Source organism: Pithys albifrons, chromosome 1 (genome assembly GCF_047495875.1).
Source record: "Pithys albifrons albifrons isolate INPA30051 chromosome 1, PitAlb_v1, whole genome shotgun sequence".
NCBI lineage: Eukaryota > Metazoa > Chordata > Aves > Passeriformes > Thamnophilidae > Pithys > Pithys albifrons.
The window spans coordinates 68,279,548-68,306,843 of record NC_092458.1 but is presented as its reverse complement, the minus strand read 5'-3'; the positions used below and the strand labels follow the sequence as shown (position 1 = coordinate 68,306,843).

Genomic DNA, 27,296 nt, shown 5'->3' with positions numbered 1-27,296 from the left:
GAATGTCTCCCTGGGTGACATTGGCAAGGAACGGTTCTTTCTGCATTGTCTTTTCTCCTCCAGACTGACTCTCCATGCATTCTCAAAGGAAGCAGCAGCGTCGTGAATGGTGTATCTCCATGAATCCCAATTGGAGGCCAGAGTCGACCATTGGTGGCAGTCAATATGGCCAAGGCTGAGGTGTTGTTTCAGGGAGTCCTTGTATCTCTTCTTCAGGGCTCCTCTCTTGCGGCAGCCGGTGGCGAGTTCACCATAGAGCACAATCTTCGAAAGGCGGTGATCCTCCATCCTGGAGACGTGCCCTGCCCAGCGCAGCTGCGTTCTCATCAGCATGGCCTCGATACTGCTGACCCCTGCCTGTTCAAGAACAGACACATTGGTCACGTAATCAGACCAGTGGATGTTTAAGACTGAACGGAGGCAGCGCTGATGGAAGCATTTGAGGAGCTGCAGGTGGTGGCGGTAGATGACCCAGGATTCAGACCCATATAAAAGAGTAGACAGTACAATGGCTCTGTAGACACTGATCTTTGTACTTTTCTTCAGGTGTTTATTGGACCAGACTCTTTTATGGAGTTTTCCGAAGGCTTTGTATGCCTTTGCTACCCTGTCTATCTCTTTGTCAATCATACCGTCTGAGGAAATGATGCTTCCCAGATAGGTGAACTGCTGGACTGACTTAAGCTCTGAATTGCCTATGGTGATGTGAGGATGATGGAAGACTTCTTGAGGTGCAGGTTGGTAGAGAACTTCTGTCTTCTTCAGGCTGACTTCCAGCCCAAAAAGCTCAGCAGCCTCTGCAAAGCAGGATGTTAAGCGCTGCAGAGCTGCTTCTGTGTGAGCAACGAGGGTGGCATCATCAGCAAAAAGCAGCTCACGGACAAGGTGATTCAGGGTCTGGTGTGGGCCTTCAGTCGCCTTAGGTTGAATAGGCTTCCATTGGTACGATATCGGATGTAGATGCCGTTTTCTTCATCGAGGTCTGCTGTGGCTCTTTGGAGCATCATGCTGAAGAAGTTTGTGAATAGAGTTGGTGCAAGAACGCAAACTTGTTTCACACCACTGGTTATTGGAAAGGGCTCAGAGAGTGCATCGCCATATCTGACTTGTCCATGCTGATCCTCATGTAGCAGGATGATCATTTTGAGGAACTTGGGGAGACATCCTAAACGTTCCAAGATCTGCCACAGGCCTTTTCTGCTCACAGTGTCGAAAGCTTTGGTGAGGTCAACAAAGGTTACATAGAGACCTTTGTTCTGTTCCCTACACTTCTCTTGCAGTTGTCTGAGAACAAACACCATGTCTGTGGTCTCCTATTGGCTCTGAAACCACACTGGCTTTCAGGTAGAAGATCTTCTGCAATAGTGGGTACTAATCTGTTCAGAAGTATTCGTGCAAGGATTTTACCAGCAATGGAGAGCAAAGTAATACCTTGGTAATTTGAGCAGTCTTGTTTTCCTCCTTTCTTCTTGTACAGGGTGATGATGACTGCATCACGGAGATCTGGTGGTAGTTCCCCTTGTTCCCAGCAACGCACAACAAGCTCGTGGAATTTGGCATGGAGTGCTTGACCTCCATGCTTCCAGATTTCAGGTGGAATTCCATCAACCCCAGCTGCCTTGTCAGTTTTCACCTGTTGTATGGCCTTGAGTATCTCTCCCATAGTAGGGGCTACATCCAATTCATGTTTCACTGGTTGTTGTGTAATGTGCTGAATTGCTGAGCCTTGGACTACACGGTTGGCACCGAAGAGAGTCTGAAAGTGCTCAGACCATCGGTTCAGGATGGAGGTTTTATCTGTTAGAAGCAGTTGACCATCTGCCCTGAGTAGGGGGCTTTGAACCTGGTGTGTGGGTCTGTACACTGCTTTCAGGGCCTCATAGAATCCTCTTTGGTCACCCAAATCTGCGCATAGTTGTGTCTTTTCTGCTAGGTCGAGCCACCATTTGTTCTGGATGTCTCGAAGTTTCTGTTGGAGCTTACTGCATGCAAGACGAAAGGCGGCTTTTGTTATATGGCAAGATGGCTGAGCAAGGTGTGCTTGGTGAGCAGTTCTCTTCTTCTTCAGCAATTCCTGGATCTCTTGATTGTTCTCATCAAACCAGTCTTTGTTTTTCTTGGAGGAGAACCCTAGGGACTCTTCAGAGGACTGCAGGATGCAACTTTTAATATGTTGCCAAAGCGCTTCAGGAGAGGGATCTATGAGATTATCTTTAAGTCTAGTTTGAAGGTTTCCCTGGAAGCTGTCTCTCACTGTGGGTGTTTGAAGATTGCTGACTTGGAGCCTCCTCCTTGGAATGCCGCCTCTCTTAGGTTTGGGCTTGAAGTGGAGGTTAAGTTTGCAGCGCACAAAGCGATGGTCTGTTTGACATTCTGCACTTGGCATCACTCGAGTATGACGGACATGACTGACATTTCTCTGTTGTACTAAGATATAGTCAATGAGGTGCCAGTGCTTGGATCGAGGATGCATCCAGGTTGTCTTCAGGCTGTCTTTCTGTTGAAAGATAGTGTTGGTGATGGTGAGCTGCCGTTCTGCGCAAAACTCTAGCAGGAGGCGTCCGTTGTCGTTGCAGTTTCCAACGCCATGCTTGCCCAGGACTCCTTTCCAGGCTTCAGAATTCTTGCCTACTCTGGCATTGAAGTCACCAAGGATTATGATCTTACCTTTTGCAGGAACATTTTGGGTGAGGCGGCGCAGGTCTGTGTAGAATTTGTCTTTTTCCGCTGGGTCAGCTTGGAGAGTTGGGGCATATACGCTAAAAAGAACAACATGTTGCTTGTTGTATAGAGGGAGGCGTAAGGACATAATGCGATCGGAATGACCTGTCGGCAGATTTTCAAGGTTGGAGGCAATGGAGTTTTTAATCATGAAGCCAACTCCTGAAAGGTGTCTTTCGGTTTTGGGTTTGCCTGACCAGTAGAGTGTGTAGCCAGCACCATGTTCTTTAAGGCTACCTTCCTCATGAAGACAAACTTCACTGAGAGCAGCAATGTCAATGTTGAGCTGTGACAGTTTGTGGGCAGTTAGAGCAGAACGACGCTCAGGACATCCACTATCCCCAGTATCAAGCATGGTTCTGATGTTCCAACATGCGAGTGTTAGTTTGAGCACACCTTTGCAGGCAGGTGTATGCCTTTGAAATCTCTTTATTTTTGTTTGACCGCATGGAAGATGCCGGTTGGCCGTGGTTATCCAACCGGGTGTGGAGATGAGCTTTGTTTAGGCCACCTTTGCTAGGCCCCTCTCCATGTGGAGCAAGCAGTGCTGTCCCTAGAAAAGGCTGCTTGGTCATTCAGGATGCTGCTGCAAGAGACTGTCATCTCCGGGGTCAAGTCTCTAATGACCCATATCCTGAACCGCCTGCATGCAGGGTTGGGTCTGCAGCTTCCAGCTGCTTCCATCACCTGCCATTTTCGACCCTCACCTGTCGCTACAGGGCTTTGCAATGTGGGTGAACCCTTCAAGCCCGTGCAATGGATTTTTTAGGTGAGGCACAGCTTGCGCAGAACTGGCCCCACCCTTTACTCCTAAGGTTCATCTGCCCCGGCCTAGCGAGCTTGGACGGTGACAGCGAATACCTCAGGACGTAGGTTTGGTTAGAGTATCCTTCTCTTAGATGGATGGCCTTACAGGGCTAAACGAGCTCCATCTGCCCGGGTTTGGGGTTGGAGTTGTCCTTCTCCTAGGATGGTTGCCAGACGGCTAGCGAGCCCATCCTGCCCGTGGACACACTTTGTCTGACCCTTCAGCTGAGACCTGTCTGGCATGGGAGACCCTACTGGTGGCACAAACCACCTCCAGCATAGCTCTCAACCTCATGAGGGCACGCAAGCTTCTCCCCCGCGACAAGGGGGTGTGCCCGGAGAAGAATCTAAAGATAACAGTTAACAAAGTCATTGTTCATTCTTCAGATTTCTTGCTTCTCCCACTAACTTGTGTACATCCAGGTGTCTAACACCTTCTATCTTGGTGTCTGTTTAGTATTCTCCTCCACAACCAACTTTCTGTGTCATGATTATTCCATTTACAAATCACATTTTTCATCATAGTACTAAATATCTGTTGTTTTTCTTCTAAGAGTCTATCTTGAATCCTGGGAGACTTCACAAGCCAACTATGAGATCTGCCTATCTAAGGCTTTCCTCTCAGCCCTGCTTTCTAAAACATCCCAAACGTGTAAAATTATTTCTTTCTGATCTATCCAGACATGTCTGAGATTATTTTTCTATGTGATTTCAGCTCATAAACATGTAAGTCAGTAATATGGGAAGTTGATTCTCCCAAAAGAAACAGTCCAAAAGTATCAGTTCTTGAAGACCTTCTGCTGTAATTCTCTTAATTCATGAATTTAACCACTAATTCTCTTAAAATTATGAAATATTATAATAGGGCTAAAAAACTTAATCCATTTCAAAGCATTCTGTTGTCTAAGCCACCTTTGCCCATTTACTAGGACCAAAGCAGTTTTTGACAGTATTAATAATGCTGAGGAACAACATAACTGTTTTCTGTTAGGAAAAAATAATTCATGCAGGGAACAATGCTGCGCTGGGAGATGTCCCCTGTGGAATTTCTGAAGGGCTGAAAACAATTGCAAAACTCATGGGCTTTTTGTTGAAATATGTAATGGATTGTGACCTCACCTCATTAAACAGCACTACATAATATATTATGTATAAAACCCTCAAAGTTTTTCAACAGAATGAAAATGGAACACAGGAGAACAAGAATCCTATCTTATTGTTAAATTACATGCTTCTAGAAATCATTCTGGTTGGAATGTCTAAAACACGCAGTGATATACAGAGGAGAAAGTCATCCCGAGCTCTCTTTCTTTCTCTTTTGACAGAGAGAAGTTAAACACATCTAAGGTTCAGTTCACTGGATGTCTAAAATTCACATCTAAATTAAGTCAGATAAGTAATTTCCACCAGGGATACTTACCTCCATGGACCATGAAGGGAGTCCAGGTTGACTGGCTCAGATATTCAGTGCTAAATTGTTCATATCTAATATTGTGAGATGAATTCCATTCTCAGAGACCACTGTGTTGAGGCTGCATAAAAACTTGATGATGTGAGAATTAATTAACTCTTTGGCAAATGGTGCTTCTACTGCAAAATTTACCTCCAAAATTTACCAAAATTTGCTACCTTGTGCAGCAAACAGCAGCACAAGGAACAGGTAAAGCAGTCTGTCTTGTGAAGGGGGTTTTGTTCTTATGGAAATTTCTGTAGCTGTCATCTATCTTGTTTCTTGTTAAACTAACACTTAGCAAGTATGTGTATTGAAGGAAATGGTAAGAAACTGGGTACCCCATGTTAGAGTATATATAATTTGTTATGGTTTAGGAATGGTATTCCCCAATTTAGTCTTCCCACTGATACACTCCTAAAGGTATGAAAGATAAAGATCATGGATTGAGATAGAACAATTTACTAGAAACAACTATGAAAGAAGAAATGAAGAGTAACAGCAATAATATTAATAACAGTGTACAAGAGAGGGGAATGAATCACATGCAACTGCTCACCACAGGGAAACCAGCAATGCTCCACGCTCAGCATGACTGGAAGGGACCCCTTGTCCCACCTTCCACCCCTGGCAAGGATGTGAGGTGGTATAGGATAACCTCAGGTTCTAGCCATGCCCCTCCTGGATACTGCAAAAATTGGCCAGAACCAGGATATTGTTGTACTATACATGTGCAAGAACAGCACATGTTATTTCTCAAAGTATATCTCTTGGTGTTACCAGGTAACAGTTACTGCATCCTACCCTGTAAGTTATGCATTGAGAAGAAATCTGTGTCTAAGCATTTTATAAAACACGTTGTATATATAAATGTCCCAGTATCTCATGGCAGAGCATGGTAACAGAGGTTTAAGATGAGGGGCAACTTCCGTGTGAGTAGTATGGTTTATTATACAAAAATTATGTTGAAAACAGGAAAAAAAACAGTATCAAGTTTATGATGTAATCAGTATTATGTGTTTGGTAATACACAGAACTGAAATATATAATCTGTTTTAAACAAACGTAGTTCATGTGGTCAATATTAAGTAGCATCTTGTAAATCTACAATGTTTTGCAGTAGTATTAAGCCAAGTTATTTCAGAATCTATGATTCTTCACTAGTAAATCATTCCACTATTTTCAGCAATGAAGATTTATTTAGATGGTCCATGAGCAACTGAGACTGGTAGCAGAGAAAATATAATTACAATATTGTGCCGTAGTGGTTGTAGCAAAGTTACATTATGAACTGCCAATTATTTGGTCTAATTTTTAATATATATATATATAAACAAATTAATTTTTTTGTTAAGTGGAAGTACAGAAATAAGATGACTACTGCATATATACAAAGATAATGTATGGACTTTTGTTCAGCTGTAAACTTAACATTGCATTATCTGTCTTGCTAGAAAGCTGCAAGAACAAAAGATGACACCTTTCTGAAGATGAGGATTAGAACTGAGAGGGACAAGCTTGTCGTAGACACAGGATGACTCTGCAGAAAACTTGAAAAGAACTTCTATAACTTTATTTAGAGTAATTCAGCAGCTGGGCAAGGAAGTAATTTGATCACGTTTTAAAAGCTGAGTGAGCAGAACATGGTGTTCTCATTGATAGGAGGAAATTCAGAATTCAGAGGAGACCTTGTATGAAACCTTTATCAAGGCACTTTTATTTGGGAGCATTATATTCTAGGAAAGTGTACTAGTTTTTGGATGTAGGCTGCCTCTCAACATACCTGGGTCATGGAAAGGCCTTGCTATTACAATACCTATTTTCTTTTTGACATCCATGGTTGGGTTGTGGTGTTTTTTTCATTTTCTATAAGTGTGAATTAGACAGGTACTTCCCAGTGTTGTTCTTGATAAGCAACTTCAGCTGCTGAGGTTTTTATCCTTTTAGCTGAAATGGTAAGTTTTATTGACTGGTTTGAATTTTTGGTGATCTCTGTTCTGTAAAGGTGAAAGGTAATGAATATTCTTATGTTTTAAGAAAGTGCAATCTCTTAAGATTCCTTTAAGTACAAAGAATGCTTCTTTAAAAACTATAATATAAAGTGAAGTTGTTTAAACCCAGTAGGTAATGTTTTTATAGTTGATATACCTTTAAATATGACTATCTGATGAGTTGAGAAATCATTATTTCCTCTACGTTATTAAGAACCATTTCATTTCTTTACATGCATATTCTGATGCTTTCTATATATTGGTATTCCAACTGATACACAGTTAAGTTTGACAACACAAAGAGTGCATTTTATTACTGAATCAAACATAGAATATGTAAAAGTCTTTTTAAAGCTGTGCTTCCCAGGTACTTTTACCACTTGTAACTATTTTTACAGTACAATAATATTGTTCTGTGAGCTATAGATTAGGATAACATCCCCTGAAGTATTTTGTAGTGGGAGAATTAGAATATTATGACAAATGGGAGGAAAGTTTTTCCATTCTTTGTAAATTTAAACCTCCTGAAAACTTGAGTTGATATATTTCATAAATTAAAACATCAAGCTGTGTGCACCAAAAACTAAGATGTAAGTTGAATGGGACATGATGAAAATGATTTCCAGGTAAAACTTCTTAAGTGTTTCTAGTAACTTGCTATTATAATTATATCTTCATATTTTACTTGGGGTTTTATGCAAATACTTTCATTTAAATCAAGAAACTAAGCAGACACCTTTTTTTTCCTTTACATAGCAGATGGTACGTGAACAATACACTACAACGACACCAGGCACGAGCCTAGAGAGGCCGAAGAATGAGTATGTCTACAAAATTGGAATTTATGGGTGGAGAAAGCGTTGCCTCTACCTGTTTGTTCTCCTCCTGCTAATCATCCTAGTTGTGAATTTTGCTTTGACAATTTGGATTCTTAAAGTGATGTGGTTTTCCCCAGTAAGTGTCCTTTTTTATTTTTCATTTTTTTCATGTTCTTTTCCCTGCCTCACCACTTCCCTTTTTTTGTATGTACATCAGCTTCTCTGTATGTAATAGATGTTTCTTTTTCCTTTCTTCTCATCTGGGATTTGTACTTTGGTTGAAAGTATATAAGAAATATCTATCTATGAACATAATTCCTCATATGTAATTTCTGTACTGAGAATAATTTTTGAAATTCTGAGGTTGTTGATAAAATATATCATGGTGAATCCTACCCACTCTATGAAAATGTATTTTACGGTTGTCTCATAGTCTCTGTTTAGTTGATATTTTCTAAATGGGTTTCTGTTTAGTTGATATTTTATAAAGGTGTTTGCTATAATTTTATCTCATACAGAATTCCTTAGAGTTAAAATATTGCTGGCAGTTGCTGGGTTTTTTAGCTTCCTTCTCCTATTTATCAGCACCTAAAATTTAACAATATATTAATGCAATTAATTACAGCTCAGAGGTAGATATCACTACATCATGCTTGATGATATAAGCAGCTATATAATTCAGAGTTAAATTTAATAGCTTTGCACTGTCATATATATTTCAATATTTAGAATGTAATTTTGCACATAGTAGGTGAAAGGGTGAGTTTCAGAAATATGCAAGATATGACTTTAGTCATGGAATAAAATGCATCTGTGAATATTGAAGCTAAGCTCATTTGTTCCTAACATGCAGTTGTGATACACAGGTGATTTGAATAGGCTTGTTACAAAAAAACACTAAGAGAAAATTTCTTCAGTTCTGCCCCTCCTACTGAAGGAAGTGTTAAAGTTTCCATTATCTAATGTTATTACACCTCTGACACTTAATGGAGACCATTTTATGTTCATATAAATATTTCTATACTCACTATAAAGCAAGTATGTTAATTTTAAGTTCTCCTTAGAGTTATTAGTGCTTGAATTCCCACTGTCTTCCCCCACATAAATTCTTTCCAGCTCTGTTAATGTCATACAGATTACAATGCAGAACATCTTAGATCACATACAATTTTTGTCTTACTCAGTTCACATGCATGGAGGATGTGCTCTTAATGCCTCCATGTCATATATCACAGAGAACATAAAAAACTTGAAATTGTTTTTGTGTGGCTTAGGGTTCTATTTTTAAGGAGTTTTAAAAGTTATTTTGTTGGTTTATTTCTTTATATGAGACTGGGTATTTTTTCTCTGATACCAGTTAAGACTAGAAAAAAGAAAGTCTGCTTCTAAGAACTGCTATCGCCTAGTGGTTGTCTGTGTGGAAGGCACCAAATGTCTTGATCTTCTGAGGCACAGTGTCCTGCTTTTGTAACAAGAGCAGTGGAGTAACAGCTCTTCTTTCCTAATTCTCTGGTAAAGAATCTGTATGCCTGACGTACCCAGTTAGATAGTGACAACTGTAATGCCTTTGTTCATTTGGGATAATTTTAGGGAAATACCTACATTTCAGCTAAATATCTACTATAAATACATTTGTGCAAAGTACACGAGTATGTCACAATCCTCAGAAAAGGTACATGTGACATCATTAAGAACAAAACTTTTTTTGGTGGCGATTGTTTTAATAACTACATCTGTCAAGACAAGAAGTACCTCTTAAGATACTTATATCACCCAGACAATCATAGAGAAGCACTGCTATCTGAAGTCTAAGAAAGAATGTAGATGTTAACTGCTTGTTCAAAATGTGAAAGTATAATTGAAGCCTCAAAAACCTTTCCTATGTCTAATACCATTTATAGAGAATTAGTGTAACAATCATAGAAATTACCAACACTACCATAAAACCATTTTTCTGAAGGAATTAAACATTTATGCCTTCAGGTTTTTGGTTACTGTTTAAAAATGAAAGGTATCCATATATTGTCAGAATTAGATTTTTATGATTTGTGAGTTCCAAGCTTGACAAATATTTGTGATTCAGAAAATCAGTTGATTCATGTATATCCCACTTATCCAATTAAGCATTGCCATTAATGGGAAGAGTTTAAAAGTAATTATGAATTATTATCCTATGTAATCATCAGTTATTTAGCACATATTAGTCCATCGACTGTGATAATGCTTCTTATTTTTATTACTTATATGTTCTAGGTATATTGTGCAGAGATTGCAGGACCTACTATGTTTCATATTCATAATAGATACTGTATTTTTAGTTAACACTTTCAAAATATTTGGTCCTAGTTGTTAAAAAATACATTAAAATGTTACCCCCCTTACCAATATTCAAATATTAATAGCTAATAAGATAGTAACAACTTTTTCTCTGTAAGATAATATAAGGAACGAATTGTATCTTCACTAAGGTAGATAAACGTATTTAGAAAAAAACATGGCAAACATTTTTAAATGTATTTTTGTAGTACAGTTCTGGAGAAAGTTTATGCTTAAAGTAAACTTTGAACATAACATGACTGTAGGAAAACAGTTTTTCATTATAATGCAAAATGCTTGGTCAACATGGTTCTGTAGCACAGTCCTTTCATGAACCCACTCAAAGTTGACAAACTTGTTATTTTGATATTGAAGTTTCTTTTATAGTATAAAAATGCTTCTCTTTTTCTGTAAAACATCCCTAAATCTTTCATTAAATAATAACTTGCACTGTACAAAGATCACATGCTATGCCTATTCAGAGATCCAAATTAAAATAATAATGAAATTACAAACAGAGCTTCAAGAAGCTCTGGCATAGAATTTGTCTATGCCCACATGTCCTGTCTTAACTCCCAAAAACCGAGACAGTGTGATAAATACTAGCAAAGAAGTTAAGCTAATAAAAGAGAACATGAACCAGACATAGATATACTGCAAGATGAATAGATTTTGATCTTCTTGTAGGAATTTGGAAGAATAATGACAGAAAGAAGTTTTTCAACCCCATTGTTTGAGAGGCCTCCAGCATTAAATGAAGATAACTAAGATGAAGAGAATTTCATTTCATTTCATTTCATAAAATCTAGACTAAAAGAGAACAACCTGAACAGAGAATATATTCCTTTTCTCATAGTGCCCCAATTACAAAACATATGAGCATCTTTGAATTTTGTGCATTGATTCACAGGTATCAGATATGTCTCGTTTTTTTCCTTCCTGTTCTCTCTTGGAGTTCAGAGTCTCAAGGTTTTTTGTGCAGGTGAGAGAAGAAACCTGTGAATTCATTATATTCACCTGTTTTAGAGAAAATGGATTCAAATAATTATGCCTTGAACTTGTTGAATAAGGTGAAATAGAGTAATTTAAAAACTAGCATTATTTTTGCATGAAAATCAGTTTGAAATATGATTGGGTTTTTTTACCCTGGATAATATATCAAATTTTGCATGTAATGGAAATTTTTGATTCTGTACTTAATGTAATGAGGCTTTCTGAGAACTAAAGAGGACTGCTAGTTGTAAAAGTTTAGAAACTAAGAATCTTGAGGGATTTAGGGCTGCAATAGGGTGAGGATGTTAGAAGTCCTGTGGAAAATTCTGAAGGATCTAGTAGGTCTGAAAGAGCAGAAATTTAATGTCTCTCATATCTGCTGAAAGGACAAGCATGGCAGGATGGAAGATTTCTAGAGGATGGCAGCATAGCTTCTGCATAGGGCAATTAAAGGTGGCACACAGCTGGTCTGCTACTTGTGGGATCTCATGTGAGCCAGATATGAAGAGTAAAGTTACTCAGAAAAGCTTGATAAAGTTTAAGGACAGTATCCTACAAATGCAGGAATGATCTGTCCCAATATTTGGGAACATAAGTAGCCTGGCCTAGCTAGGTAGGTTACTTGTGACAGAGCTTCAATGCAAAAAGTAGTATCACAGAATATTCTGAGATGGAAGAGAACCACAAACATCATCAAGTTCACCTCCTGAGTGAATGGCCTTTAGAGGGAATGAACCCACAATCTTGATGTTATTAACATCAGCTTTAACCAAATGAGTTGATCTCAGGGTATACCAGAGTTCGAAGGAAAGACAAGCTACAAGAAAGAAATTTAGAAATGTTGTCTGGACCAGGAAAAGTAACAGGCTTCCTGTGTCAGGAAAGCCAAAGCTCAGCTTCAGTTAAGAATTACAAACAACAAATGGCAACAAGGTGGTCTGCATCCATTGATGTGGAGAGAACTGTCTGATTCTGTTGTAAAGTCACCCTCTGCAATGTTTGACAGCTTTTGGAGACTGGGGAGATCCTCATTGACTGGAGGAATGCAAGTATTGAACTTGCCTTCAAAAATGGGGCCCTGGATTTACCACGGGTTAATGATGCCTGACCAATGTCATTACCTTCTATGATAAAATATCTGAAATTAGGGTCAGTGGGAGGCCACAATTTATATCACTTCACCAAGGCTTTTGATTCTGTCCCATAACATTCTTGAACCCTAATTAGGTCATTACAGCCATGAAGAGTAGATAAACAGCTAAGTATAAAAAATAAACTGCCTGGATAGTCAGGCTTGAAAGGTAGATACTCTAAAGTGTTGTAGTCTACATGGAGGCCACTAATAAGCATTGCTGTTATTTTATCCTGGATCTGGTTCTTTTCAACAACTTTATCAATGATTTTGAAGATGTAGCAGAATGCTTGCTCACTGAGTTTGCAGATTATATAATTTTGGGGGTATCATTCAATACTTTCAAGGCTCAGGCTGCCATTCAGAGGAGGTTAGACAGGCTGGAGGTCATGCTATTCCTAGTCCGGAACTGTCTAGTGCTTTAAAACTCAGGTGTGAAAAATGCACCTGATCAGATGATTAGCATTTCTGATGGTCTAGCAAATCTTGTTCAGAAACTTCTCATTGATTCAATTATTACATTATTTAGGTTCTGCTGCATTATCATAGCACCAGGAACATTTTTATGTCAAAGATTATTCCTAACTTTGTTTAGCCTCTTATGGAGAAACCCATGTTTTCCATGGATTTTAGTCGATGCTGTCATGGTTGCCTGGAATAAGAAAGGCAATTGAGCTGTATTTCATATTTATAAGGACAGATAGTAATGCAACGCTTGCCTTTCTTCAGTGTGGAGTTTGGCACATAGCACAGGTTTTTCTCTGACAAAAACTAAGCACAGCATGAGGGAAGTACACAGGTCTTTATAGTTTCAGATGCACTTTCAGTCAAACATTATTCGACTCTGCACTCAATCCCAAGTTGTCCTACCATCCATGTTAAACCTCATTTGGGTTTGTGTCACTGAAAAGAAAGTCAAGTCCTAACACTAAGCCTTAGAACACAAGTCATCTTATCAAGACAAGAATTACCTTCGTATGTGGAGGGCCAAGCACACGATATCCAGTCCATCAATGCATATTCTAAGCATGGTTCTTTCTAAGAACAGGACAAATGTTTAACCTGTTCTTGTGCCTGCACCTCAGGAGGACGTAGAGACATAGGCAAGAAGAATCGAAAGGGTCTCTGCACATTTAAACTAGAGCATGGACTTTATGCACATAAATTTCTGGCGCTGGAGTAAATGGGAAAATTGCTACAGTTTGACAAAAAAATTACAGGGTTTTCTAAGTTTTTTTTACAGGTGTTCTCTTGTTTTGGCTTACTTGCATACAGTGAGTGCTCTACTCGTGTAGCTGTTCCCAGAGATTTTATCACAGATATAGCACCCTTCTAATATTTTTGAGTTCTCATGGGCAATTAATAATGAATATAAATAAAGTATTAAAAATTATTTTTAATTACATTTCAAAGTTTTCTATAAGGCAATAACAATTTGCTGATATTTCATTTAAAAGAAATATTGAAAAGGAAACTATAATCTTACTACATATACATATTAGCTGGCTCATAATGATACTGGTCTGAATCTATAAATACTTTATGTATTTTGAAATAAAATAACTGATTTTATAGTCAAATATTTATGTAAACAACTATTTAAGCACTTGACAATTTCAGGCAACAAATGGACAGAATTACCTAAGGAAATACAACAATACAAAACTAGGAATATAGTGAATTAAGAAAGCAAAATTTTAATTGAAAATCAAGTAACACCTTCTGACAGTGAGACTTACTAGACTGTGTAATAGCACGGCTTATTAAATTGGAGGTGTTCAATAATTTGGAACATTTAAAACCAGACCAGACAGCGATGAAAATGTACAGTAAAGAACAATTATTCATACCAAGAGTTCTCCTTCACTGCAAAGACATACAATAGTGAACTTGTACAGCCTTTCTATGCATCTTGTGATTAACAGTGGATGCTTCATGGAATTAGTTGCCATTTTGAGAATGTTACATAATTTTAATACTCAAATGAAATAAATTATTTAGTTGTTCACAAATTCTCATCCTAATTCACCATGTCAGAACATGAATATTCCATAGTTTCTACTCTGAATAATCCTGATCAGCTGTATTTTGCAATTTTGCTATTAAATTAAATACAATTTGCCTCCCATGAGATTACAGTCTTTCTCATTGTCTCTATCAGATAATGAATACTTAAATATTTTATGCAAAGACTAATAGTTGAATAGAAAGGTATTGAGACACTGAAGAAAAGCTGTTAGCAAAGAAAGACTTCTCAGTAGAGATACATATTTACATATATATAAAATATATGTTCCTAAAGCACTTGATTTATCTGAATTATATTATCAATCAAATTCTGTGCATGTAAAAGAATGTGGAATAACACTGGTTTAAAAGGTACTGTTAGAATAATTTGTAGTATTGATAAAGGGTTATAAAAAATCCGAGTACAGTGAGATTATAGTGTACATGAAAATTTAAGAACTTGGTTTAAGAATATCCTTTTGACAACCTTTACAAAGCAAAGTAAAATATTAATTCTATTTCTTTAGCTAAGTTGCATAATTACAAATACTAATATAATAAAATTAATTAGACAACTTGCAAAAACTTAATTTCTGATTAAATATATGTAGAAGAAGGAGTAGCAGTCTATTTTTTAATGCTTTATTTTACAGGAGATGTAATGCCAGATGTAATGGTATTGTTAGTATCTGAGTATTACCCAGCTTTTGAATATCTGTGCAGTACAGAACCAAAGGCAGAGTTTGGTCCTTGATGAACAAGAAAATGAAGCTGACACTAAATCTGGTTTGGGAAGATATTTTTTCTGCTTGAATAACATCTGATTTAATTAATAATATTTTTCTGTTAGGAAGTTTGTTATTCTGTATATCAGGACAAAGAGTACCTGAAAATATCTCGAAAGTGTGCATCTTAAATATTGGTCCTCTTTTATGACAGAAATCTTACAAAAAATAACCAAATATCAATGGTATGATGAATTTGCATCATTTATAGCTGTTTTCTTACAAAACTGTTGAGTTCAAAGTGGTCATGTACTTTTCTAAGTCATGAAATATTATCAACCCACTTTTTAGTCTCATCTGTAAAGGGTGCTTTAGTCTGTATCCAGCCCTAAACCTTGTGAGGCTTAACTTCTATGCCAGGAGTGCTTGCTGTTGCTCTGATTTGACCAATGTCTTCGATGGAAAAGACTCCACTGTCATCTAAGCAGATGAGTTGGATAACCTTCTCTGTCTGAGCCCAGCAAATAGAGTCCTTGCAACAGAAAATGAGATGAGACATCAGTAATATTATTATACCAAGCACGTACTTAGCTCCAAAATTGATATTGTAAGTCAAACAGAGAGTTTCATCAGATTCATTACCAGTCCTGTTTTGCTGATTGCTCTTTAACAATCTCTACCCACAGTCCTATTATCTCAATGAAACAGTACACTCTTGTTTGCAAAGCAAGTTTGCTAAACAGCAATTGCTGCAAGAAGTACTGCAGTGAAAGCTGGATCTATAAAACCATTAATTGAGCTAGCTTTGGGGCACAACAAATGATGTCTTGGTCTGAACTTACCAAGGTCTTTCCCTGGTCTGGCCTAGAAGTAGGATGTAAATATCCTGTAAGTAAGAAAAGGTATTAACTGAGTGGAAATGCTGTATCCTCTGTACTCTGAAGTTAATATCATTACCAGTTCCATTGAGCCACTACAGCATATGAGGACTTTTAATATTTGGAAAAGTCGAATATTCAGGGAGCAGACACTATTAACTCCTGAGAAAGAAGCCACTTGATTTGGATTGAATGTGTGTTAAAGCTAATGTTTAAATCAACTTCAAGAATTTTTTGTTGTGATCATGCTAACATGTGTCAGCCTGTCTTTCCAGTATTTAATGTCTCTTGAAAAGAAGAAGATATGATACAATATGATATAACATATGATATGAAGAGGGATATAGTGAGCCCATGTATGTATCCATTTCTATGTTGGTTTGAAAATTCAAGTTAGAGTTATTTATTGAATGTAAACTGAATCAATACTCCCCATGCCTCAGTCTCATTTCTAAGGGCCACATCCCTACAGCAGCAGACCTACATTGTTGTATTATTGGGAGATAAATCCCAAATAAGTCATCTGATGCTCCTCTGATTCCATATGTCATAGAAAGCATGAGGCTCAGCTACCAGAGAGCAAGTCACTGTGAGTGCAGGAGCCCTAAAGCTACATCTGCTTGTTTTGTATTTCTAGTAATCTAGAGTCTGTGCTTAGAGTCTAAGAGAGTGAAAACAAATCCAAGACGGTCCTTCCATCTAGATGTTCCATAAAACAATGTGTCTTACCTAGGATTCTGTTATGGTGGCTGTTCATTTCAGGTAGTTTGGAGTATCCTTATGTAGGTAATTCACTGAATAGCTGTAAAATGTCATCTAGAGTAGGATTTTTCAATCAAGGAGGCATTTGGTAAGCTTTTATGAGGCTGGAATCCATTCAGGTCTTCTCTCAATTTCTACAAGCACTTACCTGCTTGGGAGCATTTTCAAATTATGAAAAAATGCTTCCACTGTGGTTGAAGACATCCTGTTTCTCCAATTAGAATATGCCTAGCAGTTCTGACAGGAAAACTGGTCACACCTTTGTGAACACTAGTGTTAAATTGCATCCTTTGTGTGTAAGAATTTGGCAGCTGCCAGCAATTTTCATGGTGGGCAACTCCTTGCAGCAGTAATAAAATCTACTTACTATCTTGCAGAGATGCCATTTCATCCTTGTCTTCTGCACAGCTGAGTCCCTGCCTCACTGAGGTCTTTGAGTAATTAGAAAATGTGAGTTGCAGCTTTATGTACAACACTGTGTTACAGCTCAGGGCCAGCACACAGCAGTGACAGTCACCAGCATCAGGATAAGCAGAATCCAAATTTGCCATACATTTGCTATGTTTCATGAAGCACTTTTTTTCCCCTCACCTATAGCTTGCTTTACAAGTGCATTGAAGTCCACATCTAGCTGTTATTTGGACCCTTTCCTCAAGTCAATAGAAATATTTTAATTCAATTATTTGAAGGGGAACAGAATCAAATGCTTGAAACTGAAAGCATCAAGGTTTGTCACTGAGGAAGTCACAGTATTCAGAAAATAATAATTGGCTTCTCCTAAACAGCTCTGCTTTTCATGGAACATAGCATTGGATCTTAGTGCATTAAGATGGTTGTTTATCCTAAATCTCTCTCTCTCATATTCCGTGTGACTTCAATTTGCCAAATCTAAATGGGGAATAATGAAATTTCCCCATCTCACAGTACTGCATAACTCAGTACATCTTAAGATGCTCAAATATCATGGTACTAAGGACATAATAACTGTTTCCAATCACAAAAGTAATTTCATTATATGAAATACAAATTTTTTGTTGTTTGCATGCATCTTTAAATGTTTATGTAAGTCATCATAGATAGACATCTATGCACATAACTCAAGTATAAACTTTCCTGGTTTCACACTTCTCAAGTGGTCAGTGAGAATGGATAATGAGGCTCTTATGCAAATATGTGAGAATGTGAGCATTGTGTCAATGCTTAAATGAAATATCTGATTAAGAAAATAGAACATATTTGAGGACATACTTATATAAAGTAATCCTGAGTGTTATGACTGAATTTACTTAAAAATATGAACTTACAGATAAGTTAAAAGTGCTAAGTTCTGTCATACAGCATATTATTCTTTATGTCAGAGACATTTCTTTGTCTATATAGCATTTTTAGAATAATCATTGCTGAGAAATCTGAATCCATTAGAAAGCATGTTCTGAGTAAATTACATAATCTTTTTCCACATCTTTTTTTTTTTAACTCTAACAAAAATTTCTTCCTGCCAAAGGCAGAATAGAATTGGCACCTAGGAGTTTGTTAATTTTCCCCAGTCTGCTTCAGAGCAAGAATTAATTGCTACTTCCTCCTTTGCCTTCTTAAATTTCAGAGCTGTCAATGTAATTTTTTTTGTACTTACTTTATAATATACTATTTATTTAGTTCTTTATATTCCAGAAAAATATGCAATCTGTCTTTAATCCCAATATCTAATATAATCTACTTTCACCTGCTGGGAGAAGGCATGAGGTCAGAGCAAATTATGAGACTCTAAATTTAGTTACTTAACAGAAATGTGTTTGTTGGTCTTTAAAATATCCTGATATTTCATGTCATATTTTTTGAAAGTGTTTGCCTTAAAACCTCTGTGTTTTTGTGACATTGAAGTGGTATCTGTTTTATGCTACAGGTTAGAAAAAACTGTCCATAGTCTTCAATAGAAAAATATATTTCTAAATCAGGCAGTGCTGGCTAGGAATTTTGATTATGAAAATTATAAGGTGCTCGTTATATTATTATTATAGTTTTACCTAATGAGATATATCAGTTTGTACTAGGTACTTTTTAAAAGCTTCGCAATGGGCTAGAATTTAAAATTTTCATCTCCTTCCACTGAGAAAAGACAGTACATTATATATTTCAGAGCAGTAAAATATTTGACCCTGAAAAAACAGATTTCATAGATAGCTATTTTAAAAGTCTCCTTCCTGAAACAAATCCTTGCTGAGGAAGGCAAGCAGTTGTACTTCCCAGTGGAGTGAATGAGTATTTCTTACGTTATGGAATTTAAGGAAAGCTTGTTTCTTTCTTTGACTCCTTTCAAACCTTCTAAAAAATAACTGTGGTTTTTCATTGCAGGCTGGTTTGACATGGTATTTAACATTGCATATATCTAATATATAATCTGATTAGACAGAACGTATATTTAAAAACAATTACAGTCTCTTCAAGTTATAGCTTTTATCAGTGGTAAGCATTATTCATTCAATGAACAGGTTATTGATGTATCCTCAGTGGCATGTTATGTATCTCTTCTGCTTATGTGGTGAACAGACTGAAAACTGGTTTGAGTGGAAATACTTTTTGGATTTACTGGTTTTTATTTTAGCCCTCCCACTTCCTCTTTGTAATTTACGGCAATTGTCTTGAAATATTTTCCCATGTGGCCAAGCTCTAAGGCTGTATTTTTTTGTCACATTTTCTGTCACTTTTTATGCCAGGGAAAGGAGTGAAGCCTTTACAAATTTGCTAAATATCTGTGAAATACCTTGCAGCTGGAACCTGCAAGTCCTCAGATGTACTTAATGAAGTAATTCCTCCCTCATTTTTCACATTATCAATTCTATGATAATGGAGAAAGAAAGTAAAAGGAATGAAATAAAGTATCAACTGGAAAGCACAATTAGGCTGAAATCAGGAGGGAGTGCCTAGGAGAGAATGAGGAAAGTACAAAAACTGAGAAGCAGGTGATAGAAAAAAAGGTACATGATAATGTGAGAGATAGAGCCTTGACCTACAGTTAGAGGAGAATAAAACTAAACAAGTTAATTAGAAGTTAATTAAAAAGAAGGAGGTAATTACTGAAAACGGAAGCAAATAAAGATCCCTCTTTGCCACTTCAGTAGACTTAGAAGTATTACATTCTTTGTAAAATACATTATTCATAGATTAAACCTTGAGATGTTAATATAAGGTCTGTTTTATGTGAGCACTCATATGCAAAAGTTTATTGTTCATGACATTTGTAAAAGGCAAGTGCAAAAGCTATTTCAGCAAAGCCAATACAAATGCACTTCTTTGTAAGTTAATGACTATAATACTGTATTCCTACCCTGCCTCCCCCCCTCCAAAAAAAGAAGAAAAAAATCCCCAAATTTAATAACTTCTTGAAACATGCAGTTTCTCAAAGAAAATTACTACTGAAAGAAATAAGGAATTCTTAAAATTTTAAATGCATTCCTCTTTATATCTTTATCAATAGACTGGAGGCAGGCAGCTCTAGAAATGTTTAGTTTGTTAAAAGAACACAAAATAATTAGAGCAACAATAATAAAATGTGTGTAATTCTTGCATCTTCTCCTCAGACTGGAATGGGACACCTGCGTGTTACAAAAGAAGGCCTTCGACTGGAAGGGGAATCTGAATTCTTATTCCCTCTTTATGCCAAAGAAATCCATTCTAGAGTGGTAAGTGGAGAATCTTTCAGTAATGGTATGTAAAATTAATGCACTTCTGAACAATTGAATTTAGGCAGAAGTCCGGGCATGTGTCATGGAAATATATGTATATGTGTATACAAACATATTTCTGCATATTTTACAAGGTCAGTGTTCTGATGCTATGGCAAAATTAACATTTATCTCATAGGCATGTCATAAGTATCTTAAAAAGGCTTTATAAAGGTTGTATATAAAAGTGATGTTAAAGCTGCAGTGTCTTTAAAATTAGTGGATCCCATTAGAAAAGTTGTGATTTTGTCACTTTAGAAAAGTTCAGGTTTTGTCACTTTGAGGACAATTCTATCAAATGTATGATATGTTTATATATTTGAGTATATAAGGTCTGTAAGTCTTAATGGAAAGATTTAGGATTTAATCTTGTTTGCTCAGACAGAAAAGTTTGTTGTTGTTATTATTATTGAGGTAAAAAAAGGAATAACATTCTCAAAGAAAATATATATGGAACAGATTAACTTTAAAATGTCACTGAGAATGGGAATGATATGAAAGATTTGTGTGGAAGTAGTGAATTTAGAAGAAAAAAAAAGAGAGAGAATCTGAATTGTTTTTTTAATTATCCAGGGGAACTCTGAAACTCCAGTGATTTTTTTTTTTGAGGGATACCTGCTTCTGACCAGTAAAATAAGGGTTTTTTAGATATATGGACCATAATCTAAACTCTTACAAAATAAATGCATGTTTCATGAACATTATCATCAACCAATGAGTCATTTAATTGTGTAAAGTACTAGTCAATGACAGTAAAAATAAAATATCGCTCTTTCATATCTTCAAACTAGTAGTCATGCAAGAAGAAATAGCCATCTATGAGAGTTCACTTAACCTATGGAAAAATGTTTGTATTTCTACAGCAAGAGAAAAGGTAAATAAATTTATTAGAATGAGGTTGTTAAAAAACTTGATTACTACAATTTAAGAAATGCTAACATATTTCGCTTGTATAAGCCTTTTTTTCTTTAGTCTCTTTCTGCAACAAGTATTTCCAGTAACAGGAACAGCTCTTAATTAGGACAGTGAAATTCCATTACTAAATCTGTATTTCCATTTTTTTTTTCTTATACTGTATTCTTTTCTGCTTGACAGGCAGTGGTAAAACTATTTATGTGCTTAAATGAATTTCCCTTGAGGTTGTTTATCCAGTAAGACACATAACCTTGTAAGACCAGCATTGCTTATACTTAAGAACTCTCTCTACCCCCAGACATCGTTATGCAATATTAAGCTACCATTTGTGCTCTCTTAATATTCCTTTCATCTCTTAATACATTTAGCACGATATAGGAAGAAAGAGGTGTGGCAGCATCTAATATAAGCTTAGCTGGCTAATGACCCATCCTGATCATTAGTAGCATGCATTAATTAGATCCTTCAGGCTACTGTTTGTCTCGACCCACTGATAGTTCATCAGAGGTTGTTTGTTTGTTTCCTTGCTTTCCAAAATATTTAAACTCTCTAGAGGCTAAATTGCCTGTAGCTTGATTTCCTGGGTGCCATCTATATATTTATTCTCATAAAGTAACTTATTTGTTATGCTTTCTTTTTCTAAGTTTGTCTTAGAGAATTGGGCCCCTCACAGCTATCACAGCAGCTTTCTCCCTTGCCTTAATAGTTTTTTCCTTGCAGTCTCCTAACAGCTTTTCTCACATAATGAGGTCTCCAAAGTGCTAAGAAAATATGTAGCTGAAAATCCACTTGCTGTGCGTCATCTCTGGAGCCTTTTACAAGTTTATGCCTTCATTATCAGTCCAATACAGAGTTGCAGACAACACCGTTGCATCTTTGCTAATACATTTTCAAGGAAAGATAAAAGATGAGCATTTTTAAATATGTTACTAGATTTTAATTAGTCATAACCCCATATGTGGATGTGGCAGGTCTAGAATACAGTGTATTTGCACTTACTTTGATAATACGAATTGGTAACTTATTTTTTAAATCAGTCATTGGCAACTAAATAAATGTGATAAAGATACCCAGATTTGTCAATCAGTTAGCACATCTACTTATAAATGTAATATATTTACCCAATCTCCAATCTTTGTTGACCTGCCTTTTCCACTTAATACTAACTTTTTACTTTTAATGTTCATTCTAACACATGGCTTATTTTTTTTTGCTAAGACTTCACATCATTTGTGTTAACTTTGTTAGCTTTGATTTTTTCTTGATATAATTTACAAAGTGAGATTCATTTATTTTGCTCACTTAGTGGCTTCTTTTGAGAGACCTTATCTTCTTACTTGTAAGATACCTTTCTTTAAAAAAAAATTGACTCCAAATTATGTATTACTTCTAGCATTGTTACTAGCTATGTGTTTGTAGCAAAATTCATCACGTACAATGCATGCAAAATTCTCAGGTTGTCTCATACTCCAAGCAATAATTTACAGTAAGAACATGACTTGGGGCTGATTTTCAGGGGTTAGCCCTTCAAAGTGCCTCATAGTCTCTCTGGAGTCCAGAAAAAGTAGCAGAAGCCATAGCTCTGAAAGAGGTTGATCTTTAACAGTATTCCAGGAGTTACAAACTCATTTATCTAGAAATGAGTATCTCCTCTGAGGTCACAATCAGGCAGGTTGCTAATACCCTCTTCATATCATGTATTCCCTGATACTTTGGTAGCTGAGATCTGCTTATGCACTTATTAGTTACTAAGTTCTTGTCCAGGCACAAACTATGCTTTAGTATGAAAGCACCTGAACTGCAAAAAACTTCCTCACCTCTTTTTAAGTCTTTTTAAGATACTCTGTAGATACCAGAGTATCTACAATTTGCTGATCCACATGAGCATGATCAGACTTTCTGTCCCCAGATGATTTTCTGATAGTTAATGTCAAATAAAGATAGTGGCTACAGATATCCCTGAAAATCACCTGCATTTAAAGATAATTCAGGTTGTAAAATAAGTAAAAACATGGGAAGAACCCACTCTGTGTTTTCCTCTCAAATGTTTAGGACACTTCCAAATGCCCCCTTCCAGGTGTCTTGCCATGAACTCATTTCATTACTGTCTGTATATCTAGTTTGGTGGCGCACAGTGAGCAGCCAGGTCTTTCAAAACTGTTATTTATCAGCTCTTCAAGACAAGAAGTGGCTTATTGAGGCTCCAATGGGCCTGAAGTACAGAGAGTGGAGTGCAAGGTCTGGGAATAATTACTGGAAATGGTACATCACCTGAGAGGAGTTCAGTAAGCACAATGAGAAGCCATGAATTAACACAGTGGGGCGTTCTGGTGTTGAACTAATTCCATGAAGGCTACAGTCTAAGAATGACATGAAAGTTTGAATTGTCTATGACTGCTAGTCTGGATTGTGGTGAGGTGTCACTGACATGAATGCAGATACAAATTATACCTCCTGGGCATGCCCTGGCTTCCCTAAGTAGCACAGAAGGATGGGTAGGCATGAGGCTCTGATGGTAAATGCCCCAGATAAAGTCATGATTCAGGGATGTGGACAAGAAAGTGATGTTGTTCATTCCACTGATATACTTGTGTCATCCTTCAGAGTGGCAGACTGGGAGACAATTTAATTTAGACTAACAATCTTATTTGTACCAAAGTCAGTATTGATCTAGTCAACCTGCCACTTTCTCCATCAGTCACTGTTGGAACTTCCTTGCCAGGAGAGTCAGTGCCAGATGACAGATTTAAACTACAGCCTAGAGAGTGTATGGACCATTGAGGAAGCAGAATGCACATTCATGTTTCTTGCCAAGTTAATGCAACAGTATGAATTTGCAAAGTGAAGTACTCACTCTTAATTAAACAGCTATCTTCGACAAGTCTCGATTATGTATTGAAAGGTAGTAAATCAAGCATTTAGGCATTTTTTCCAAAAGATAAAGTGTTAGCAGCCATGTTCATTGGTCTAGTAACATGGATTTTGTTCACCTGAAGTATTCCCTGTAATATTTTTGGTTATTTTAAATTTGATATAGCTGCAGTAATCAGAAATATCTTCCCACATTATTTGATGATGTCTGTGAATGGTTTTGTAGCTGTAAAGATCTTTTGGTGACTTGAGTTGATACAAACACTAGACTAAATTTTGAAAATTGTTAACAATTCTAATTGTTCTGCCTAACATACTGTGTGCTTTCTCCATACTTCAGGACTCATCACTGCTTCTCCAGTCTACTCACAATGTGACTGTGAATGCTCGCAATTCAAATGGGGAAGTCACAGGCAGATTAAATGTGGGTAAGTCTAAGTGACTATTCCTTGTTCACTGTTTTGAAAACATTGTACTGAATATTTTTAAAGAGCTTTGAGAATATAAATCAATAATCATGTGATTATTTATTACTGTTATGGCCATATTTAAATAGTCCAGCTGCCACTCAGTAAGTAGCAGCAGTATATTTTAAATTTCTCAGTTAAATATTTTAAATATTTGAAGCACTTATTTGTTGCAGAGTTATGCAAGAAAGGTCTCTCCAAAAATCACTCTTTTTTCTTATGTCAATAGCTATTGGTAATTGCAAATCATTTCCTAAGGAAATGCAAGAGGAGAACATAGCTAAAATCTCTTTTCATTTCCTAGTATCCCAGAGACTAAAACATTTAAGCAGAGGTCCTAAAAAAATGAAGTTCAAAACCTGGAAATATACATCATTTACTCAATGCTGTAGCAGCAAAATATATTTGTTTCCTGACTGAAATCAATAGATCTAGACAGATGTAACTGAGAGATCTTGGCAGCAAGAATAAGCAGACTTAACCCCTTAAATCATATTTTTAAGACAAGAATGGCAACAATATATGTCAGATACAACAGAATAGATGAGCATTGATAACTTTTCCATGCTGTTGAGACTCTGTAACTTCTATGAAAATTCCTATTTGAAGAACTATCATTTCAATTCATTGAATGTTTTGCAAGCTTCACTGTTTTCAAACAAAAGAAAAAATAATTTTAACTGTATAATAGAGCTTGCTATTCCCCTTAAAATTACATAATTATACCATTAATTGCAATTTGGCCTTTAAATGTTTTCAAATTCCTTTTTTTTGGTTCAGTCAATCGTAAGGATCTGCGTGATTTCTCTTAAGAAAATGCCCATAAATATTTATCAAAACCTGATAGTAGCATTCATATCTCATTTTGATCATAGTCAAAAGTGTGAAATGTACAGTTTCTTATTATTATTAAAGTTATTAAATCATTTTGCAGCAATGAAGAATTCATAATTATCAACAACAAACATATCCATGGTCAAAATTTCTGTGACACATATGCTATTGATTTCCGTCTTCTGCATACCATTTATGGTTGCCCATCTTAGGACTACATGTGTATCAGCACTGTAGTCATGTGCCCATCCTGCCTAATGACAGGAAGTTATCAGGAGGTCCTTTGGGAAGGGCAAGCTGCAAAGCAGATCATTGACCACCACACTAATTTGTCCAACCTGATCCCTACCAAATTCTGGGAAAGTTACAGGTGAGATCATGGCAGACAGTAGCTCAAAAGATGAATTGTTTGACAGCATCCAACCTGCATCACCTAGAACTGCTGTGAAGGAAAGTCTGCTATAAAGACATTCATAAACATTTGGTCCTGTGTTTAGTTAAGGCAATTGTCATATGAGTGACCCCATCTTTAATAGGTGCACTTGCATGAAAGTGAAAAAAGCTGCCCTAATCTCTGCTAAACTTGTTCAGTCGTCATAATTTAATATGCTCATGATGCACTTAGGGGACTTTTGCCCCGTTACAAATAAGGCCGCCTGCATGTTTCAAGCTGGAAACATGAGATACCTTTGGCAAGTGGAAGGTGCATTGCTTATTAGACAATATTTCTGCATGAATAGTTAAACTCAGTTGGGGGAAAAAAATGTCAGCTCTTCAGAATGTCATAAATGAATTGTTCATTCAGACTTCAGTACCTGTAATGTAACTGAGGTCCATAAATGAGCAGTCTGAGATACTCACCCATAGTAAATCTCTCCTGTTAACAAAGAGAACTTCAGTGCTGCAAACAGTGTAAAGGGTGCGTTTTCCTGAAAGAAAAGGTGTTTTAGTTGTTATGCCAACCCATGGGTGTAGATCTTACCTGAGAAAAATGAAACCTGGCTAAAGTAACAATAAATCTCAGACCATTGTTTCTTTTTTTTGGTATCCCTTCCCATTCACCATTTAATATTCTTCTGACAATGATAACAAAGAGAAGTACAGAAAGTGAAATGGAATGTGGTGCTTACATAAATGGAAAGTTTAAAATATCTGCTCTCTATTGCACTAGAGACATGTAGATTGAAGAAAAAGTGTAAACTGAAGACATGGTAGAGAGAGAAGAGTCAGTAAACATCCATGTTGTAGAATATGGACTGTGGTGTTTAGGGAGAAGAGTTCTGCTGGATGGGAACTGTCTCAGCAGTAGTGACTCACTTATGGCAAATACCACCCATATTTAATATTGTCCCTTCTTAATGATTAATTCTGTTTCTCTGCTTTCCATCACCTGGCTTTTATGGCTGTGTCCTGGTAACATGCAATTCAGTGTATTTTGAACCTTATGATGTTTTGTAGTTCTTTGACCTTTTCCTAAGGAAAAGCCAAATATTGTAGTCCAGATGAAAAGTTGTCTAGCTGTGCAGAGAAGCTGTAGCTGGCTTAGGCAATATATGAGTAAACAAGTACGAAGGAGCAAAGTGTAGAGTGGAAGACCTGCATCTCAAATATTTTAAAAATCTTCAGTGTACAAAGGCAATTCAAATTCAACACTGAAGCAGGGAAGTCCTCACAACATTCAGGCTTACTCTACCAGAAATGCTTAGGTAAGAGGGTGAAGTAGTGATTTGAGCCTGGGAAATCAAAATTACATCAAAAGGAAGTGCTAAAAATGCATTTGCATATTATTGTAAATACAGGATGTTTAACTAATCTCTCTTGACTGGCAACTCTATTGAATGCTTTAATCATTAAGAACTGGTCTTAACGTGCTCTCTGGTGTCCTTG

General features: G+C 36.7%; 1 protein-coding gene across 3 annotated transcripts in view; it reads left to right on the top strand.

Annotated features, from left to right (window-relative positions):
- SGCG (sarcoglycan gamma) overlaps positions 1 to 27,296 on the top strand; it is a 125,568-nt gene that overhangs the window by 58,864 nt on the left and 39,408 nt on the right. For 2 of the 3 annotated variants that reach the window (XM_071553955.1, XM_071553966.1), the window contains 3 exons: positions 7,726 to 7,923; positions 20,179 to 20,280; positions 24,449 to 24,536. In XM_071553955.1, the coding sequence (XP_071410056.1) occupies positions 7,726 to 7,923; positions 20,179 to 20,280; positions 24,449 to 24,536 (388 nt within the window). The remainder of the gene's footprint in view (positions 1 to 7,725; positions 7,924 to 20,178; positions 20,281 to 24,448; positions 24,537 to 27,296) is intronic. The other variant, XM_071553975.1, reaches the window with a different exon arrangement.